This window comes from Rhagoletis zephyria, unplaced genomic scaffold (assembly GCF_001687245.7).
Source record: "Rhagoletis zephyria isolate East Lansing unplaced genomic scaffold, Rhagoletis_zephyria_1.1 Rzeph_scaffold_02228, whole genome shotgun sequence".
NCBI classification, from domain to species: Eukaryota; Metazoa; Arthropoda; class Insecta; order Diptera; family Tephritidae; genus Rhagoletis; species Rhagoletis zephyria.
The window spans coordinates 12,659-29,508 of record NW_016159312.1 but is presented as its reverse complement, the minus strand read 5'-3'; the positions used below and the strand labels follow the sequence as shown (position 1 = coordinate 29,508).

The 16,850-nt window shown below is 36.1% G+C and overlaps 1 protein-coding gene across 1 annotated transcript in view; it reads right to left on the bottom strand.

The window, feature by feature from the left end:
* The window catches only part of mtt (mangetout), a 51,218-nt gene that overhangs the window by 24,192 nt on the left and 10,176 nt on the right, over nt 1-16,850 (bottom strand). Inside the window, exons 3-8 of the mRNA XM_017620681.1 lie at nt 16,186-16,330; nt 7,375-7,517; nt 4,494-4,602; nt 4,121-4,289; nt 3,914-4,020; nt 1,901-2,050 (exon numbers count right to left, since the gene is read on the bottom strand). Of these exons, the coding sequence (XP_017476170.1) occupies nt 1,901-2,050; nt 3,914-4,020; nt 4,121-4,289; nt 4,494-4,602; nt 7,375-7,517; nt 16,186-16,330 (823 nt within the window). The remainder of the gene's footprint in view (nt 1-1,900; nt 2,051-3,913; nt 4,021-4,120; nt 4,290-4,493; nt 4,603-7,374; nt 7,518-16,185; nt 16,331-16,850) is intronic.

Sequence of the window (16,850 nt, the reverse complement as noted above, 5' to 3'; positions counted from 1 at the left end):
ACATACTACAAAGAAGCTTTTGACTACCGTGCCAGTTTATGGTTGAAAATAAAGCTCAAACAAACAGTCATTATAGCATTAACTAGAAGAAGAGCCCTGCTGGGCGTAAGAAACTTATATCTGAATAAGCTGTCTGGTTAGTTTCGCCAGCAAAGTGACGTTTCTGGAAATAATCAGTTTCAGTGCTACAACACAATACCTGGGGTTGCAGTCCTACGATTCAAAAATTACCGTACACCATGAGAGTACTACACTGGACGACAGTCAATTATACAAAAAAAAAAAAAATAAAAATGCTGATTATACTTGTGAAACTAGGAGTCAAATATAGTAAACCTGCGTTTTTAGTTTTTCTCTCTGACATTGCGACCAGAAACCTGGCAGATATACTCTTTTCAGAGACAGTTCCAGTGTGGCCCCTGCATAGATAGAAAAGCAGGTCGACAACTTCAGAAGGAGAACCAAAAACCCAAGTGCCTGTACCAAGTATATTTCGGCCGAAAGATGAAACAACGAAATGAGACAGCGGACAATCTTTGAAGTAGCCAACAATCCAATCGACCCGAGCCCGAGAATAACGCATTGAGAGAACTAAATGGGCGACCAAAATGAGCGAAGTTCATCGGGACTGTGCCAGACCTTTAATCAGCCTTTCAAAGGAGAACAGTAGAAATAAACATCTGTACATATGCATAATAAAATTTAAATAGGCTGATGATTGTGTATTACAGATTTTAAAGAATAATTAATATGGGTGGACTTTATTAGATCAACAGAACCCAAAACGCAAATTTTTATGTTTGTACGCACATCACTGAAAAACGAATGCATGGAATCGAATGCAGTTTTCACCGATGTTTTTCCAGCAAAAAAAAAAAAATAGAAGAAAAAATTTAGAGAGTTTAGAGAGACCTGTTTGAAAATTTCAGTTTAAGTAAATTGATAAGCTGAAGCAAATATTGATATAGGGCTGTCAAAAGAAAGAGGTTGGGGAAGGCTTACAGCCGAAAACAGTTTTATGAAAAAGGCTGCCACCTGTTTGAAAATTTTAATGTAATTTAATTTATATCATAAATTTAATTTATATCATAAAGAAGCTGAGAAAATTTTACTACAGAAAACATTTTTGACTGGGGTTGCCAACAGCGTGAAAAATTTCATTCAATCAAATCGATGAAATAAATGAAATATTTAAATACTATATGGGTATCAAAATAAAGGGTTTTAAGAAAGTTTACTGTCGAAAATATTTTTGAAGCGAGTTGCCACCTATTTCAAAAATTTAACTCAGTTAAATTGATAAGATAAGCTAAATATTACAAAATGGGTGTCAAACGAAAGTGTTTGAGTAATCTTTGATTTAGAAATAACTTCAACTAGGAAATAAGCCGCTTACTTCGCAACACCTTCAAAGAATTTTTGTTTTGTTACTCCATCTCACAGCATCTAAAAATATTAGTTGATACTCCCTTTTTAAAGTATTTGTAAAGTAGGCAGCTATTTTCAAATTACAAGAATGGAAGATAAATACATATACATATTTGAATATTTTTTTAGACAAATATTGAATTAATACACCTTTGAAGAAAGTGCTCTATTTAAAGACTCGAGTTGTAAGATTATAAATAAAATTTCCATGAAAAAGCTCATATTTTACCTACTTTCCAAATATCTTCAAAAATACATTAGCTAACGCCCACATTCATAAAAAAAATAAAGAATTCTTCATAAATCGAGATATTGTTTGAAAATCTCATCTCATAAATCTCGTTAAGTCTATTTTATTTTTATGAATGAGGCCATAAGAGTTTTGGGAGGAAGTAACAATACAAAAATACTTCTAAGGCGATTTCTGTCGATTCGACACTCGACCTTGACTGCAGTATTTATTACCACATACCTGACATATTCAACCGCAACTCGCCCTCGTAGTATTCACCCACTTTTACCCAGTGGTAAAGACCTGCCTCTGACTGCTTGAAATGAATGATGTTGTAGCGAGCGGGGCCGTCACCATTCACATCGAAGCGAAAGTGATCACCGCTAAGACCTAAGAAAAAGAAGACAAGTCAAACGTAAATTTAGTGAACAATTACACAATTATTTTATGATTAACATATGTATTTTATATTATTAAATTATTTCTCTATAGCACTGGCAGTAGTCCGATTTTTTCACTTTAATTCCTACTCAAATTTCAACATATGTATTTCTTCATGGATAATCTGTTGTTTATTTTCTAATTTATCCTTTTAAATATATTTCATAAGCCAATTACTCACATACAGTTTTTGTACACATAAATATGCACACTAGGGTGACCCTTAAATGTATGAAGCCAATTTTTACTTCAGATTTCCTAAGCCTCAACCTCTACGTCGATGCTACTAAAGTCGAAGATATCGCATATACATTTTGGTCTCGTATGGAGACGGTTAAGGCGAGTCGCACAGGGGTAAAAATTCAGATTACCCTATGAAGACGCCTTAATCGACTCAAATCGGGACCAAATTTTGTATGTGATATCTTCGACTGTAGTAGTATCGATTTTGGGTATTAAATGAAAAAAAAAATATATATTTTTAATTTTTTTAGTCTGCAGGGAGCATCTGGCCTTGGACCCCATTGCGACACGCCTTAATCGACTCCAAACGGAACCAACATTTGTATATGATATCTGTGTGTGACCGCAATACCGATTGAAGGGGGGAAACTGAAAAAATCGCTCATTTGGTTTTAAGCACCACACTAATGTACACATGTATCTTCCTAATACCCTGCACTACTTTACGGCTTAAAAGTTATGAAACGCGCAAATTTTTGAAATATTGCCAAAAGAACCGCGAGAGGGCTCAGCGGATCGTCAAAAGCTCTGACGACAATTTTTCATTCGCCACTACGCATTTGATTATTAGCCTTTCCTTTGACGAGCGAAATCCGCAACCCTTTACCAACTTTTCAACACTTAATGCGTCTATTTATTTTCATCACTGCCAATTTTCTTTATCAGCAAGCACGCCATGCACAATCGGCAATCAGCTGAAAGCCAACAGCCGCAAGCAACAAGAAATTTACTTAAAAGGATAAAAGCGTAAAAATGGGGAAGCCAACCGATATCTAAACACAGCAGTAGCACAACACTTTGCATTCTTTATGCGCGGCTGTGGCTTTCGTTACACATTTACTTATTTTTGTTGGTGTTATATTTAAGCTTCAGCTTCACCGCTTTATACGTATAAATTTTTATATATAAATTTTATCTGAGTGCTTGCAGAGGTTCAGCGGTTATTTGGCCCCTTTCCAAACGGACGAACAACGGTTTCTTCATTTTTGTTTGCCACCGCTCCCTCCACCTTTCTCTTTCGCTCCCCCTCGCTTTGTCCTTATCATTATAAAATAATTTATTGAGTTTCATTTTCAATTGAATGAAAACAGCTATGGCTGCTGCGCTCATATTGCTGCTCGTAGTAGTTGAGCTGCTGGCTTGCTGTGGGAATTTGAGCAACGAGCGAGGCAACAAAGCCAATTTTACACTTGAGTGCTTCAATGTGACAATGATAATGTCAGCGCATCAGCAATAGCGGAGCAGCAACAGCGGAGCAGCAGCAGCAGCTGTTTGTGTCGCCTTGAACGCGCAACAATCAGGACAATGGCAACAACAGCTGCCAGCCAACACAGAGCTATTAGTAGCGTACGTGCATTTCAGTGCATATGTGTGGATAGAAGAATCCTTCTGTACATATGTGTATGTGCCGGTACATATACACATACATACATATTTCGATGGAGGGAATAACTATTTAAGTGGCTGAAAATTGTTTTACACAACTTTCAGTTCTATGTAGTAGTCATAACTCAACCATTCTACCTGATTTAGTTAGTTAACGGCAATTATGTATGGCCTGCTACTTACCCTGAAATTGCACTTTTCGCAAGTATTTAAGTAAATCAGCGCCTTTGGTTGGTTTCATGGCATCACAAAGCGAAGGTCGACCTCCGCACAAATCGCGATGCATATCGCTGCAAGAAAAGAAAGGAAGAAGAAAGTGGTAAATGAAATTTTGTTTATTCGTTATTCGGTTGAGTGTTGGCTTTTTTGCTGCCAAGCTATTAAACGTACCGTAGCGCATATGCAAATGCCATTACTGCGTCGCTAACAAACTGCAACTGATCCTCAAAGTCGGTGTCCTTCGATAAGCGCTCGTTGGTTGTGCATGTGCGATTGTAGTTGTTGTATGGCGTGCTAGAACTACCCGGATAGCGACACTGGAAGTGGTCTTCCCAGAATTCTGTGAACGCAAGCAGAGTAGGTACGCACATAAATTATAGCACTAATGGCAAATTGATTACGGAAATTTTTGTATGAGTTTTCTCTCTTATTATGTGGCAAATATTTGCTTTTGCCATAATAAGGAACAACATTTTGTTGGAAAAACTGAAAGCAGCACTGAGTTTAAAATAATTTTTGCCCATAAATCCTGTGCTGTACTCACCTACGAACCACGGATTTCGTTGATTATTCTCCACAGTTAAATTCAGAAAATATTCTTCGAATCCTTTCACGGGATTTGCTTGTGGCTGCACGGATAAAGTGCCTTCCACCTATAAGAGAAATTTGGAAATAAGTATGTATATTCTTATGTTGGCGTTGATTTTGTAAGCTTTAAGTGTTGGTTTAAAAATTCGCTCAAAACTGAATTTATCTTATCGCCTTTTGCGTGCCAAATAATTATAATTATTACTTGGCCATTTGAGATTTAGGAGCAGATCCAAATTTCTGCATGTGTCACTATGATTTTCATGCTAATTTTCGACAACAATTAATTTCAATTATCTTGTCATTAATCATATAATTTATACATATACATACATATTTATAAATGGACACACATAAATATATAGAGCTCATAACCACACATGTGTATATGCCTGTAAGCGGGCGCAGGCATGACGCGTCGTAGAGGAAAATTATTGGCTGTGGGGTTGAATTGTGATTTTGCATAGCTTTACCATATTTCACTTTGTTATATTTAATTATAACGCACATAAATAGTAGATATGTATATATGTTTACATATGTATGTTTATAAGCGTTGAACTATGTATGTATATTTGTGAAGATTCAGTAGATGACCACATTTGCGGACGTAATTGCTATTGAAGTTTTAAATATATTTTCGATAGTCCTTGGCTACTTTATCTCAAGTGTTTCGAGAGCCATCGATTCAAATATTTATCGAGAGGCGCAAAGATCAAAATTTTCAAAAATATGTACATTGTTAAGAGCTAAGAGTTAAGACAAAAAATCATACTTGGCTGAGTTAGTATGAAGTTAAGATAGTTCATTGAGTTAAGATAGTTCACCGCACGGCTCCCAAGAGAAGATTGATTGATGGCTCTCGGACCAGTTGAGATAAAGTAGTTGCTATTGATTAAGCGTATACCGGTTTAACTGTACCCCGCTTGCTAAACAGGTGTAAATACGAACTTTGCTCAGGTTTATTGATCTTTCTGGAGAATTTCGATAAAATGCATTTAACCACTAGCTTTTAATAGTTATTGTGATCGTAATGAAAATCGTTATTTTTATCACAATCTTGTTTGTAAGCGTAATCATAGTTAATGGTAATCATAATCATTCACGTAATCATATTCCGCAACCCTTTTCCAACGTAAAAGTAATGGCAATTGCAAAGATAATTGTAATTGTAATGGTAAAAGGTAATGATAATGGTAACGGTAATGGCAATTGTAATGATAATGTTAATAGTAATGGTAATGGTATTAGTAACGGTAATGGTAAATGTACTGATACGGTTAATGGTAATGGTTGTGATAATTGTAATGGTAATGATATGGTAATTATAATGGCTATGGTAATGGCACACGTAATCTTTATGATAATGGTTGTAGTTATAGTAATGGTAACACAACAATATTTGTTAATGGTAATCGTAGATGCAATCGTAATGGTATGGTAGCGGTAATGGTTGTGTTAATGGTAATGGTAATTTTAGCTGCACTCGTAATGATAATGGTAATCGTTACCGACCCATGTTCCTTAACCGTTCATTTTCGTGTATTCATAAGAAACATTGGTTAAAACGGTACTACATTTGCGAGTTGCTCAACCAATAATTTACGCTGACAGCTCCCTTGCAACGCCCAAATTCACAACTCTATCAGCTTATCCATATGCATACACTAAGTAATGTAAAGTATATACATATGTATGTATGTGCATACGCATGTGTAAGTACATACTCCAACACTTATAAAATGCTTGCATGTTTCTACGTATTTGTACAACCAACAACTCTGCTTAGTTGGTTTATCGCCGACAGCAATTCATTAATCAATTTGTCCCTTACACAACCACAACCGCATAACTTTATGCACCCACTCGCACTCACATGCCATCACACTATTCACGCTGCCTTCAATTAGAGGAGCGGATCAGGGACATAGCATAAAAAAGCATTATGTAATGCATGAGCTCATGAGATTGTAGCGAGTACGGAAATTGTGTATTTTTCTGCTTTTGTATCATTTGTTTTGCTAATGGAATGTACACCCCACAGCAATAATTTGCATTTATGTATGTATGTACATTAGCGTGGTTCAAAAATGCATGGGAAAAAGTAGAGTCGGCATTTGTATGCTCTCACCGCCTAGGATTAAATGTAACCCTATTTTTTTTATTTTGAAATCAAAAAAATATATAGAGGCCGCTCAATGCGCTCAAATTTTTTCACCTGTTTTATATGGGAAAAAAGACTTTTCGTAGATTTATTCAAAATCAATATTTTTCGATCGGGAAACTCTGTTTCTTTGCAAGGAGATTCGCAATAATATTATCCAATTGTTTATTTAACCATTTGTTCATAGTAACTATCTTTGATAGGTCCGCCAAAACCCCCAGAAAATACAATTGGTGGGGGGTTGGGTCCTAAAAAATCTTTAGATTTAAAAATGGTTAAATAAACAATTGAGTATTGTTATTATAAGTCTACTGAAGAGAACCAGAGTTTTCCGATCGAAAAATGTTGATTTTCAAAAATTCCATACTACTACCAAAAAAATTTTTTTCCCTTATAAAATATATGAAACACTTTGTGCGCTTTGAGCTACCTATAAATATTTTTTGATTTCAAAATTAAAAATAGAGGTGAGAGCAAGAAAAATTCGGACTTAACTTATTTTGTACCACCCTAATGTACAAATATGCTTGCTCCTCGTTGCCGTCGCGCTCTTGGCTAAATAGTACTTACCATTATAAGTGGTCATTTCCGGACCGCCTACCCATTTATGCATTTATAATTATGAGCACGCATTTTATGCTTTTGCTGCTCATTCACCATACAAATTACTCACCTCCGGTTCATTGCCGTCGGAGACCAGGTTGCGCGCACTCCAACCATCCGAGCCGATCCATGAAAATGCCCCAGTCGCATTATTGCGCCGCACAGCGCGCATTACCTCACGCACTTCCTGATCGGAGCCGAATATGATGGCACCTGCAAGGGGAAAAGGAAAGTAGAAATAGCAAATAATAGAGAAGTTATATTACAGAGGCGATGGGCGCATAAAGTAGTTCTTAGTTACTTAATTTCGCTTAAAGTATACAAAGTGGTAAAAGGCCACAAAGGGTTTTTGAAGAATTTACGTTTGAGGAATTAATAAAAATAATTGACTTGCAATCTCATAGGGTTTCACGTAAAAAAATAGAATAGAATTTTTGTTGATACTTTTCTGTTGCAATGCGGCGCCCGTGCAATGCGCATTCTTATCAGAAATTAGATCTAAACTGGTAGTTTTTTACGAAAGTTTTGCTGATTTTTTTTTTTGCAGAAGTGTACATTTTTCTACAAAAGCGACTTTAACTAGATTTCGTCGCAATGCGTTCTATTTTTTAGCAATATCGCAACACACGTTCCTTATATCGAAAAAAAAGAAGAGAAGCATTTGAAGCCAAACAAAATGTACAAATTTGTTCAAGGCGATAAACTTTTGTTGCAGCTTCGTTTCTCAGCATGCGAACTGACTTTATAAAAAGCTCCATAGAATGCAGGAGAACTAGTTGCCAATGGCGACACAGCACAAACACGCTTTGCCTAAGTTGTGTGGCTTTGCATAAAGCAGATGTTTTTCCCTTGGCGAACAGCCTGTTGAAATTCACAAATGGCTTTGGTGTACTTTCGTCGGCTTGCGTTAGAACGATGCCAAAAAAGCGGCGCATATTTAAAGGCGCATTTGCGCTTGGCTGCATACTGCTGCTCCAAAAATGCTGCCACATTTGTGTGCCACGAAGCGTTAAATTTAGGCTTCTATAAAAAAAAGAAGGAATTTCTAATGTTATGCTCGCGCGTGTATGCCAAAAGTGTGTCAAGAAAATTTAGCTTTCTACCTTTTCGACGACAAAACAGTGCGCTTTCTTGCGATTTGCAACCCATCAAGCCAGGAAGTGGGTTAACTATGTTACGCTTGAAATGTGAATGTGCTAGCCGGAAAGAGGTGTTGATGGCACATGAAAAGTGTGTGACACATGTGCTTGATGGCTATCAACTTTGGCTTCGGGCGCAAAATATGGCCTACTTGTTGGCACTCTACAACGACAAATATGTATGTATTTATATACAAAGTTGTATGGAGGTAAGAAAATTCAGTAAGTGGATGAAATTTGTGAAGTAGATAAATCAAAAAAAAACGATAAATAAATACTTTGCGTTTAAAAATTTATCTTATACTATTGCTTCGAATACTTGCGAACTAAAGGTCGGAAATTTTCAACTTGAAAGTCTTTGAAAGTGTACATGTGGCAGCAGTTTTTTTTTGCAATCAGAGACTTCAAAATGAGTCATAACTTTTAAGCTTTATGCATTCTATGTGCAAACTTGCAAGCAATTTGCGAAATTACCGCCTTTGTAGGGAGTTATTGGAAACTTTGCATCACCTTTCCTTCTGCGGCCTACAATCAAGCAATAAAAAAGATTGCCTTTCTGCTGAACCGCGCTCCACAAAAATTTCCTGCAGGTGGCACACATTCTTATGTCGATTGTAAATTTCAACCCGCACACAGTCTCTGCTGCATGAAGAGATTTGTAATTATTATAATAATAATAATTGATAATTATCAATCATACGCCCCAGTGAACCTTTATCGAACTTTTACCTTTAACCTTTTTAGTGTTACCTGCGCTTTTGGCTTGATTCTTACAGCCATATGTTTCTTGCATACTTATTTGTACGAAAAAGGAAGTAATAATCGAAAAAATTGGAGCCAGAGATATGTACGTAGTCAATGAAAAAAGGGTAAATGCGCGAAATTGGAATAAAACAAGTAAGAAAGTCTAAGTTTGGGCGGAGCCGAACATTAAATACCCGACGCAAGTATTAAATATATGTTTTTTCACCCTTCCGAAACCTTCCGCTAGATGGTAAGCCGAGGTGTATCAATTTTGAGTAAATTAGCGTCCTTCAATTTCGAAATATTGAAGTTTCAAGCATTTCTTAAATTTACCGTTATATGAGAATCGGCCGTTATTTTAGTCCGATTTCAATAATTTTCAACGTTTTGCTTACACGTGGCAAGTACAATAACCATACCGAGTTTGGTACAAATTGGTAGAACGGTTACCGATATACTTATATGTGATCATAAGTGGGCGGTGCCACGCCCATTTTCCAAAATTTTACCATAAACGTATTTCTTGGTAAAGAATTGTTGCAAGCATCAATTTTGAATAAATTAGCTTCAATATTTACTGATTTATCGAAGATTTTGTATTTCTCTAAATTACCGTTATATGGGATGTGGGCGTGGTTATTGTCCGATTTTAAAAAGTTTCGGCGGTTTTTTATGCTGTACCAAGGCCAACAACTGTGCCAAGTTTGGAAGAAATTGGTGCAGCGGTTACCAAGATATACACATGTAACCATAAGTGGGCGTGGCTACGCCCATTTTCCAAAAATTTATAATATTCTTATTTTTCGTCTAAAACTTATTATAAATATCAATTTTGAGTGAATAATCTCCAGTAGTTACTAAAATATCGCAGTTTTCGTATTTCTGAAAATTACCGTTATATGGGAAGTGGGCGTGGTTAAAGTCCGATTTCGCCCAATACCAACCTACCTTGGATTAAGGGAAACCTACATACCAAATTTCGTTGAGATATCTCAGTTTTTGCTCGAGTTATCGTGTACACGGACAGACGGACAGACGGACAGACGGACGGACAGACAGACTTGGCTTAATCGATTTTTTTTTTCATCCTGATCATTTATGTATACATTTGTCTATATCTATCTCGATTCGTTTTGGCTGTTACAAACAACCGTGCACAAGTGCGCTCGGGTATAAAAAGGAGCTAGAGGGTTAATTTTTCAACATAAATCAACATCAAGCTGTTAAAAGTCAAGCCGCGTGTGGAGGTGGCAACAAGGTGGCAGAAAAGTCTGTGCGTTCATATCGATGTACTTTCACCGTATTCATACATTTATATTTTTACGTTTGAACCCGTTTGCGCGCTACGCTTTATTACATATCTGTATACAAAGGCAAAGATTTCAAATTACTTGAGGCTGGAGGCGCATTAGAGAAATAATAAATGAGTACAATGCGTGTTACAACTAACATAAAATCCTTTCTTACCTAGATGATTAAATTACTAAAATCCGACTCAAGGGATTTTATGCGAACAAATTGATATTGATACCCAATATTACTGGACATCTTTCGGGATTAAGATATAAAGGCAAATAATTTAGAAAAAGCAGATGTTGCGATCCGAATTCAATATGAATTCGATATGTATAGATACATTCCCATGTTCAGGTAGCAATTTTTTTTTATTGTTTTTAAAAAGAGCTGCGAATTTTCGTGTAAAATGAAAACATAAAAAAATATGCATTTTCAGTATTTTTAACCTTTTTATGGACTTAGAAAAAAATCATTACTTATAAATCGATATCAAAATCTAAGCTGCTTAGCTTCTTCTACTCACATTAATTTAAAAATTTCCACTCTTAGGGTAGGTGAGAGTGGCTCGCACAGCGCAGAATATGAAAGCAATACATTGTAATTCCACTGCCGGAAGCTCTCTCACCCTCAGTGCCGTTTTCTCATGTAGGTTTTAAAATTTAAACACACTTTTCCAGAACAAAATTTTCGTTTAAAAGTCAGATAAATCTTAAAACCTATTCGAGAAATTAGCTTTTAGTGGTTTAACCACCGAGTGGGTTCGATTTAGGAAAGAATATTGAGAATATTCGCCGATTTCGGGCCTAAAAAGTACTGGTTGAAGAAGTGGTTGTGTGCGTTTTGGAAAGTGGCATAGAGAATGTTCGAACGCCGACTACTAAACTGGGAGAACAGCGGCACAGCAGAGTGATAGCCATGGAACGTTTTACATTAATTTTTGGCCTGGTATCTAGTATGGCAGGCGATTACTACAGCCCATTTGGTATGTACCTGCTCGACGAGTTTTGTATTTTCGAAAGGCTCGAGGTATTCATGTCCAAAACTTAAGGCAGAATTGACGTCGGATATATACGTCCCACTGCTTGCAAGCTAGGAAGGTCTCTGTGTTCGGGGACCCACAAAATAGTCAAGCAACATTTTGATGCCAGCAGGTTGAGAGTCTCTCTGTATTCAATAGCTACTTTGGACGTTGATCCGTTAGGCTTTAGATTGAATAGCTGCCTGGCTGTCAGAATAAATAACGATATGGCGTTCTGGAGGGGCGGGGGTTGTAAGCCACTGATCTGTTGCTATTAAGGCATTTAGCTCTGCTGGAAAAACTCTAAAATGTTCTGGTAAGCGGAAGCTAAGGTTTAACGCGAGTTCACTAGAACAAATCCCGGTACTCCTCTCTTTTATTTAGCTTGAAACCATCTGCCAGCTTCTCATGCGTTTCTCTCTAGGATTGTTGTCTAAACAGACTAGAGGAGTAGTATAATCTAGTTGTCGTAGGTTATCCAGTGAGTTGGAAGGACCTTTTCATGTCCGAATCTGAGGTCTCTCCATAGCTGGAGCGCATTTAACCTTACTTTTGATTCCATTTTGATTTGCCTATATTTTTTTTAATTTTTTTTACTTTACACGCATGTGAAAAATTTGCTACTGCTACTGTCTGCTCGCATTATCTTCGATATTTTACAGTTGTCAAGAGTAGCAATTTTTCATGCTAGGACATTCGTTTTGTCATTGACATGACCAATTTGACTCACTCAATGCATGTCAGTCATACTAAAGGTAATAAATGGAATTTCTGATTTGCTTGGCATTTCTTCTGAATTCATTTCAAATTTTACTTTCTTGCATTTTAAAACTAAGAGGTTGCTAGATAAAAAAGGAGAAAATACTGTGATTGAAATGAATGAGCAAGCAAACGAATTGCAGACTCATTTACGACAAGTTTTATATGCGTTGCAGTGCGGGCGCGGAATGGTGTGAAGATATAAAATGATGAAGCGATTTGCGAGTGCAGACCTACATACATATGTACCCATGTATTTTCTTTTAAGCGTACGAATGCTATAGTGATCCTCTGAACATGAATAATAATTTTTTTTGTATTTAATTTAATGCGAACTCACTTCGCATAGTAACAAACAAAAAAATTTCAATAAATGCCTTATCGTTGCCGCATTTGTTGCTCAACTATGCTCTGATAAGTGATTCTGTTGCTTAAACGAATGTAAAAAACTGATATGTAGGCGTATGCAGGAAAGCACTGGCAAACATATGTATAATTATGATTGTGAATGAATTGAAAGTGAATTTGAATGTGCTACTTTTTAACTTCTCATTTTTTATTCAATGATTGGCCCTGATGCCAGCAGACATGTGTGAACGGAGCGCTTCAAAATTGATTTATTACACAAGGATTGAGTGTGAAAGGTTTTGAATTTAAAACTTTCCCATATATACATACGTACACAGAATCTGATATATAAAAAGTGACTTTATTTTTTGTCAAAACAAAAAAAACTTTTGTGTGTGCTGTAAAACCTAAGTTAGGCCCAGCAGACCGCATAGAGTGCATAGACAAGTGAATAAAGCATGGAGAAGAAATTTAATATTTTTGGTGTATCCAAGCAATTGAGTTTACTGCAATGTCAAGTGACATTCTTACTTAGCAATTTCGGTGCATTTTCATACCATTTTGTGGTTATCTGTTTTTCCCAGCTGTCCACTTTCTGACATAAATCATTTGCAAACATTTAGTGTTTTTCCATTCTTGTGTCTTAGTTTTTACTCTGCTTTTACAGCTATTTTTTCTTATGTACATACATATGCACGTTAGGGTGGTCTAAAAATACGCAGGAAAATCAACTTTTTGAAATTTTCACGCTGCCAACCCCCAGAACTTAAGAATACCGAAAATATTGACTACCGTTTTTTAATTTGGAAATCGATTAATACTTAACCGTGCCACCGGGTCTTTGAAGTTTTCACTATATTTTATTCAGGGAAAATACATTTTTGCGTATAAATGCTACAAAATTGTTGAAATATATACTTTATGATCGAAAATTAATATTTCTCCAACCCAACCCAGTGAACAATTTTACAGGAATTTCAAAAATATTAAAATTTGACCAACTATTTTTCATAACGTGCCTGAAAAACACTTTGAACCACTCTAATGTACCTACATACTTGCATATGTATGTGTGTGTATTTAAAATTTTAATTTTTCAATTTCTGACTTGTGAGTCTGCTGCCATGGTTGGCATGTTCTGACGCTTGGCTACTGCAAATTGTTGGTAATAGCGATTTTTTTTTTAATTTTTCAACTCCTCTCACTGCTAAGAGCAACCAGGGATGGCACTTCCAACTCATTTATCAAGTCACATGCTGAGTCGTTTACTGTGTGCATAATTTATGTACATATATGTATATGCACTTTAGTATGTACATACGTACGTTTTATTAAGTATATTGCAAACCGTATGCACTTTTAGAATTAAATTTACCCAAAAATGGTTAAAGAATTTGTTTCTTGTCTGATTTTACTAAATAAAAGAAACTACTAGATCTTGCCGCTTTTACACCACCAGACACAAGTTGCTTCGATACTTTGTAGCAGTGCATTTTCGTTTTACAACAACTTGCTAAAATTTGCATTCCGGCCAACAAGTCGTATGAGCAACATTTATTGGATGTACATATCTGCACCTGCAATGCAAAAAGACGTAACAACTTTGCAGCTGAAATGGAAAAAGTCGTAACTAAAATTTTTTAAATATTTTTCATTAAATGATGTGGGAGTTGTAATTCGCTTAAATTCATCATATCAATCAAAAACTGAATTTTGAATTTTTTTATTCGTTACAACTTTTTGAATTTCAGCGACGATGCTTCTTATGTCTTCTTGCATTTCAAATGGCGTTATGTACTATTCTCTTATGCACTAAACTTATATCACGTTTGAGTGCCTAAGCACTGAGGGCATTAAAAATCACTTTCAAGAGATTTATTATAGATATTGTCAGCTGACTGTCTCACGTACAGCATACCTACTTATTCAAATATTCATAACCCAAGCGGTGTACGCTGGTGTCTGCCGCTGTGAAAGGCTAAGAAGTTTCGGCCGTAAAAATGAAATTAAAGCGCCATATTTCACTGAGAAAGAAAAGAAACTAAAGCAGAATGGCACCTACTTGATGCAAATAAGCGCAATGGTTGTGCAGTTCTAGAAAATAACGCAATTCTTTTGGGACAGTTATAAGCGTGCTTCATTTTGGAAAAATTCAATGCGCCGCAACTTTAAGTGGTTGAAGACAGTGTCAGAAGACTTGCATGTATTTGGAAATAAACTAGGCTAAGAAAGGAAGGAAAAAGTTGAAAGCCTAGCGTCTGGAATAGAACAGAATTGAAGCTATTATCAGATTGTACAATCAAAAATTGCTGCTTCTAATTAGTTAGCAAGAAACACAAAAAATAAATGATTTATACTTATTGGGGGTTTTCACACTATTTGTGATTTTTATGAGAGTTTTTTTGCGTCTTTTTTCGAATTTTTTTTGAAGGTTTCTGTATATTTTTTTTTGCACTTCTCGACATGCTTTAATATATTCGTCTAATTTCGGGTTTTATTTTATTCGTGATTTTTTCGGGAACTTAGAATGTCAGAAAAAATTTAAATATTTTTGTGATTGCCTAAAGCAGGTTATGGCTAATGACTGCGGTAAAACAGAATTTGTTTAAATTTGTTTTTTTTTTCTACTATAGACTTTGGAACTTAAGCTTGTATTCCAAAAATTTAAAATTTTCCTACAAAATGAACTTAATTTTTTTCTTGTGTTAGCTTGCAGTAAATCACTAGTTATAACCGACAAAAATGTGCTTTTAACATTCCAGAATCAGTTTCAGTGCCCAGCATACGCTCCGCATCATCCTATCAGCATTATTTATAGACATCCTCTTTTTATCGACCAACATGCTGCCACCCCACACTAGTCGCATTTCTAACATTGCTATAATTCTGTTTGCTTTCAAGCAGCTGTGATTGTTCATGAAACTTAAATGAGTATTTTAAACTTGTTAGCCAACCCTCCGCCTCCGCCTTGTTAATGGCACAAAACTGCCAACAACTGGTCGTTTACAACAGCTTTTGCCAACTTTGGTCATTCAGCTCAATTCAGCGTCGTGTAAATCAAATAAACAAACGGTTGACTAAATGACTGAATGAGTGAATGGATGATTAAGAGTTCCAACGAAAATCAGCATTCGAAATGCGTCATCTGAGCGTGGATGCGAAAAGCGGTATTAGAATGTTGAACGCTACTCAAGTTTGAATGAAGCCCAGCTATTCACATTGATGTTGCGCTAGACTTGTTTTCCAGCGCATATGCCAGCTGAACCGAACGAATGACGAGCGTCAGCGAGCGAGAGTTTTGAGGCTAGCAAGCTAGACTTACCAATTCGCAAAGTAGTATTCGTGAATAGTTTTCAGAGAACTAAGGACGCGGAGAACTATTATTATATTTATATTCCAAAATAGAAATTAACTGCAGTGAATTGTTGATAAATTTAATAATTTACAAAAATTTTCGTCTGCAAAATATAATAAATTTCGAAAACGCTGAGCTCGCTCATACTTCTTAACAACTTCTATTCATCGTTCACACTTCCTTTGCAAGTCACTTCTGCTAACAGGGCTAAAATTTACTCACCTCGTGCACGTGGCTTTGTTAGCAGCTTTTGCACAATATTATCATATGCAATCTCCTCGGCGACACCGGAATCCTTGACAAGTTTCTCCTTGACAGCGATGCAGATATTATGACGTGACAAAAGCTCCTCCAACTCTTCGAAAGCCTGCATTAGAGGGAGTAAATTAATGAATAGAATTTCAAAGTTTTAAAAAAGTAGAAAAGCTGCAGTAGTAGTATGGATGGATATGTGTTTTGAGTTATAGGTGTGTGCAACTAAAGGTGTATAGCCGCACGCGCAAAACCCTAATTTTGTAAGGAAGCTGATCTGAAATGCATATTTTTTGGCCCAACACAGAGTTATACGTGAAACAGTATATTGATGTAAATATATTAAGTTTCCAATTTAACTGTAGGGACGCAAAAATTACACACAAAAAAGGCGAGACACGCTAACTTAATTTTGAGGCGTAGATTATGGATATGTATATCGTTTTTTTAGATGGGGTCATTTGCCCAAAATATTTTAATTTTTTATTCAACAATTTTTATGAGCTCGACGCCGTTTTCAGTGAAAACTTATTGTGGAAAAGCATAAATAATTTGAAAAAATGGTAGAAGTGATAGCTATTTCGGAAATCACCACATTTCCTCATCAGACTTCTTTCAGTAGGATTCGAACCGAC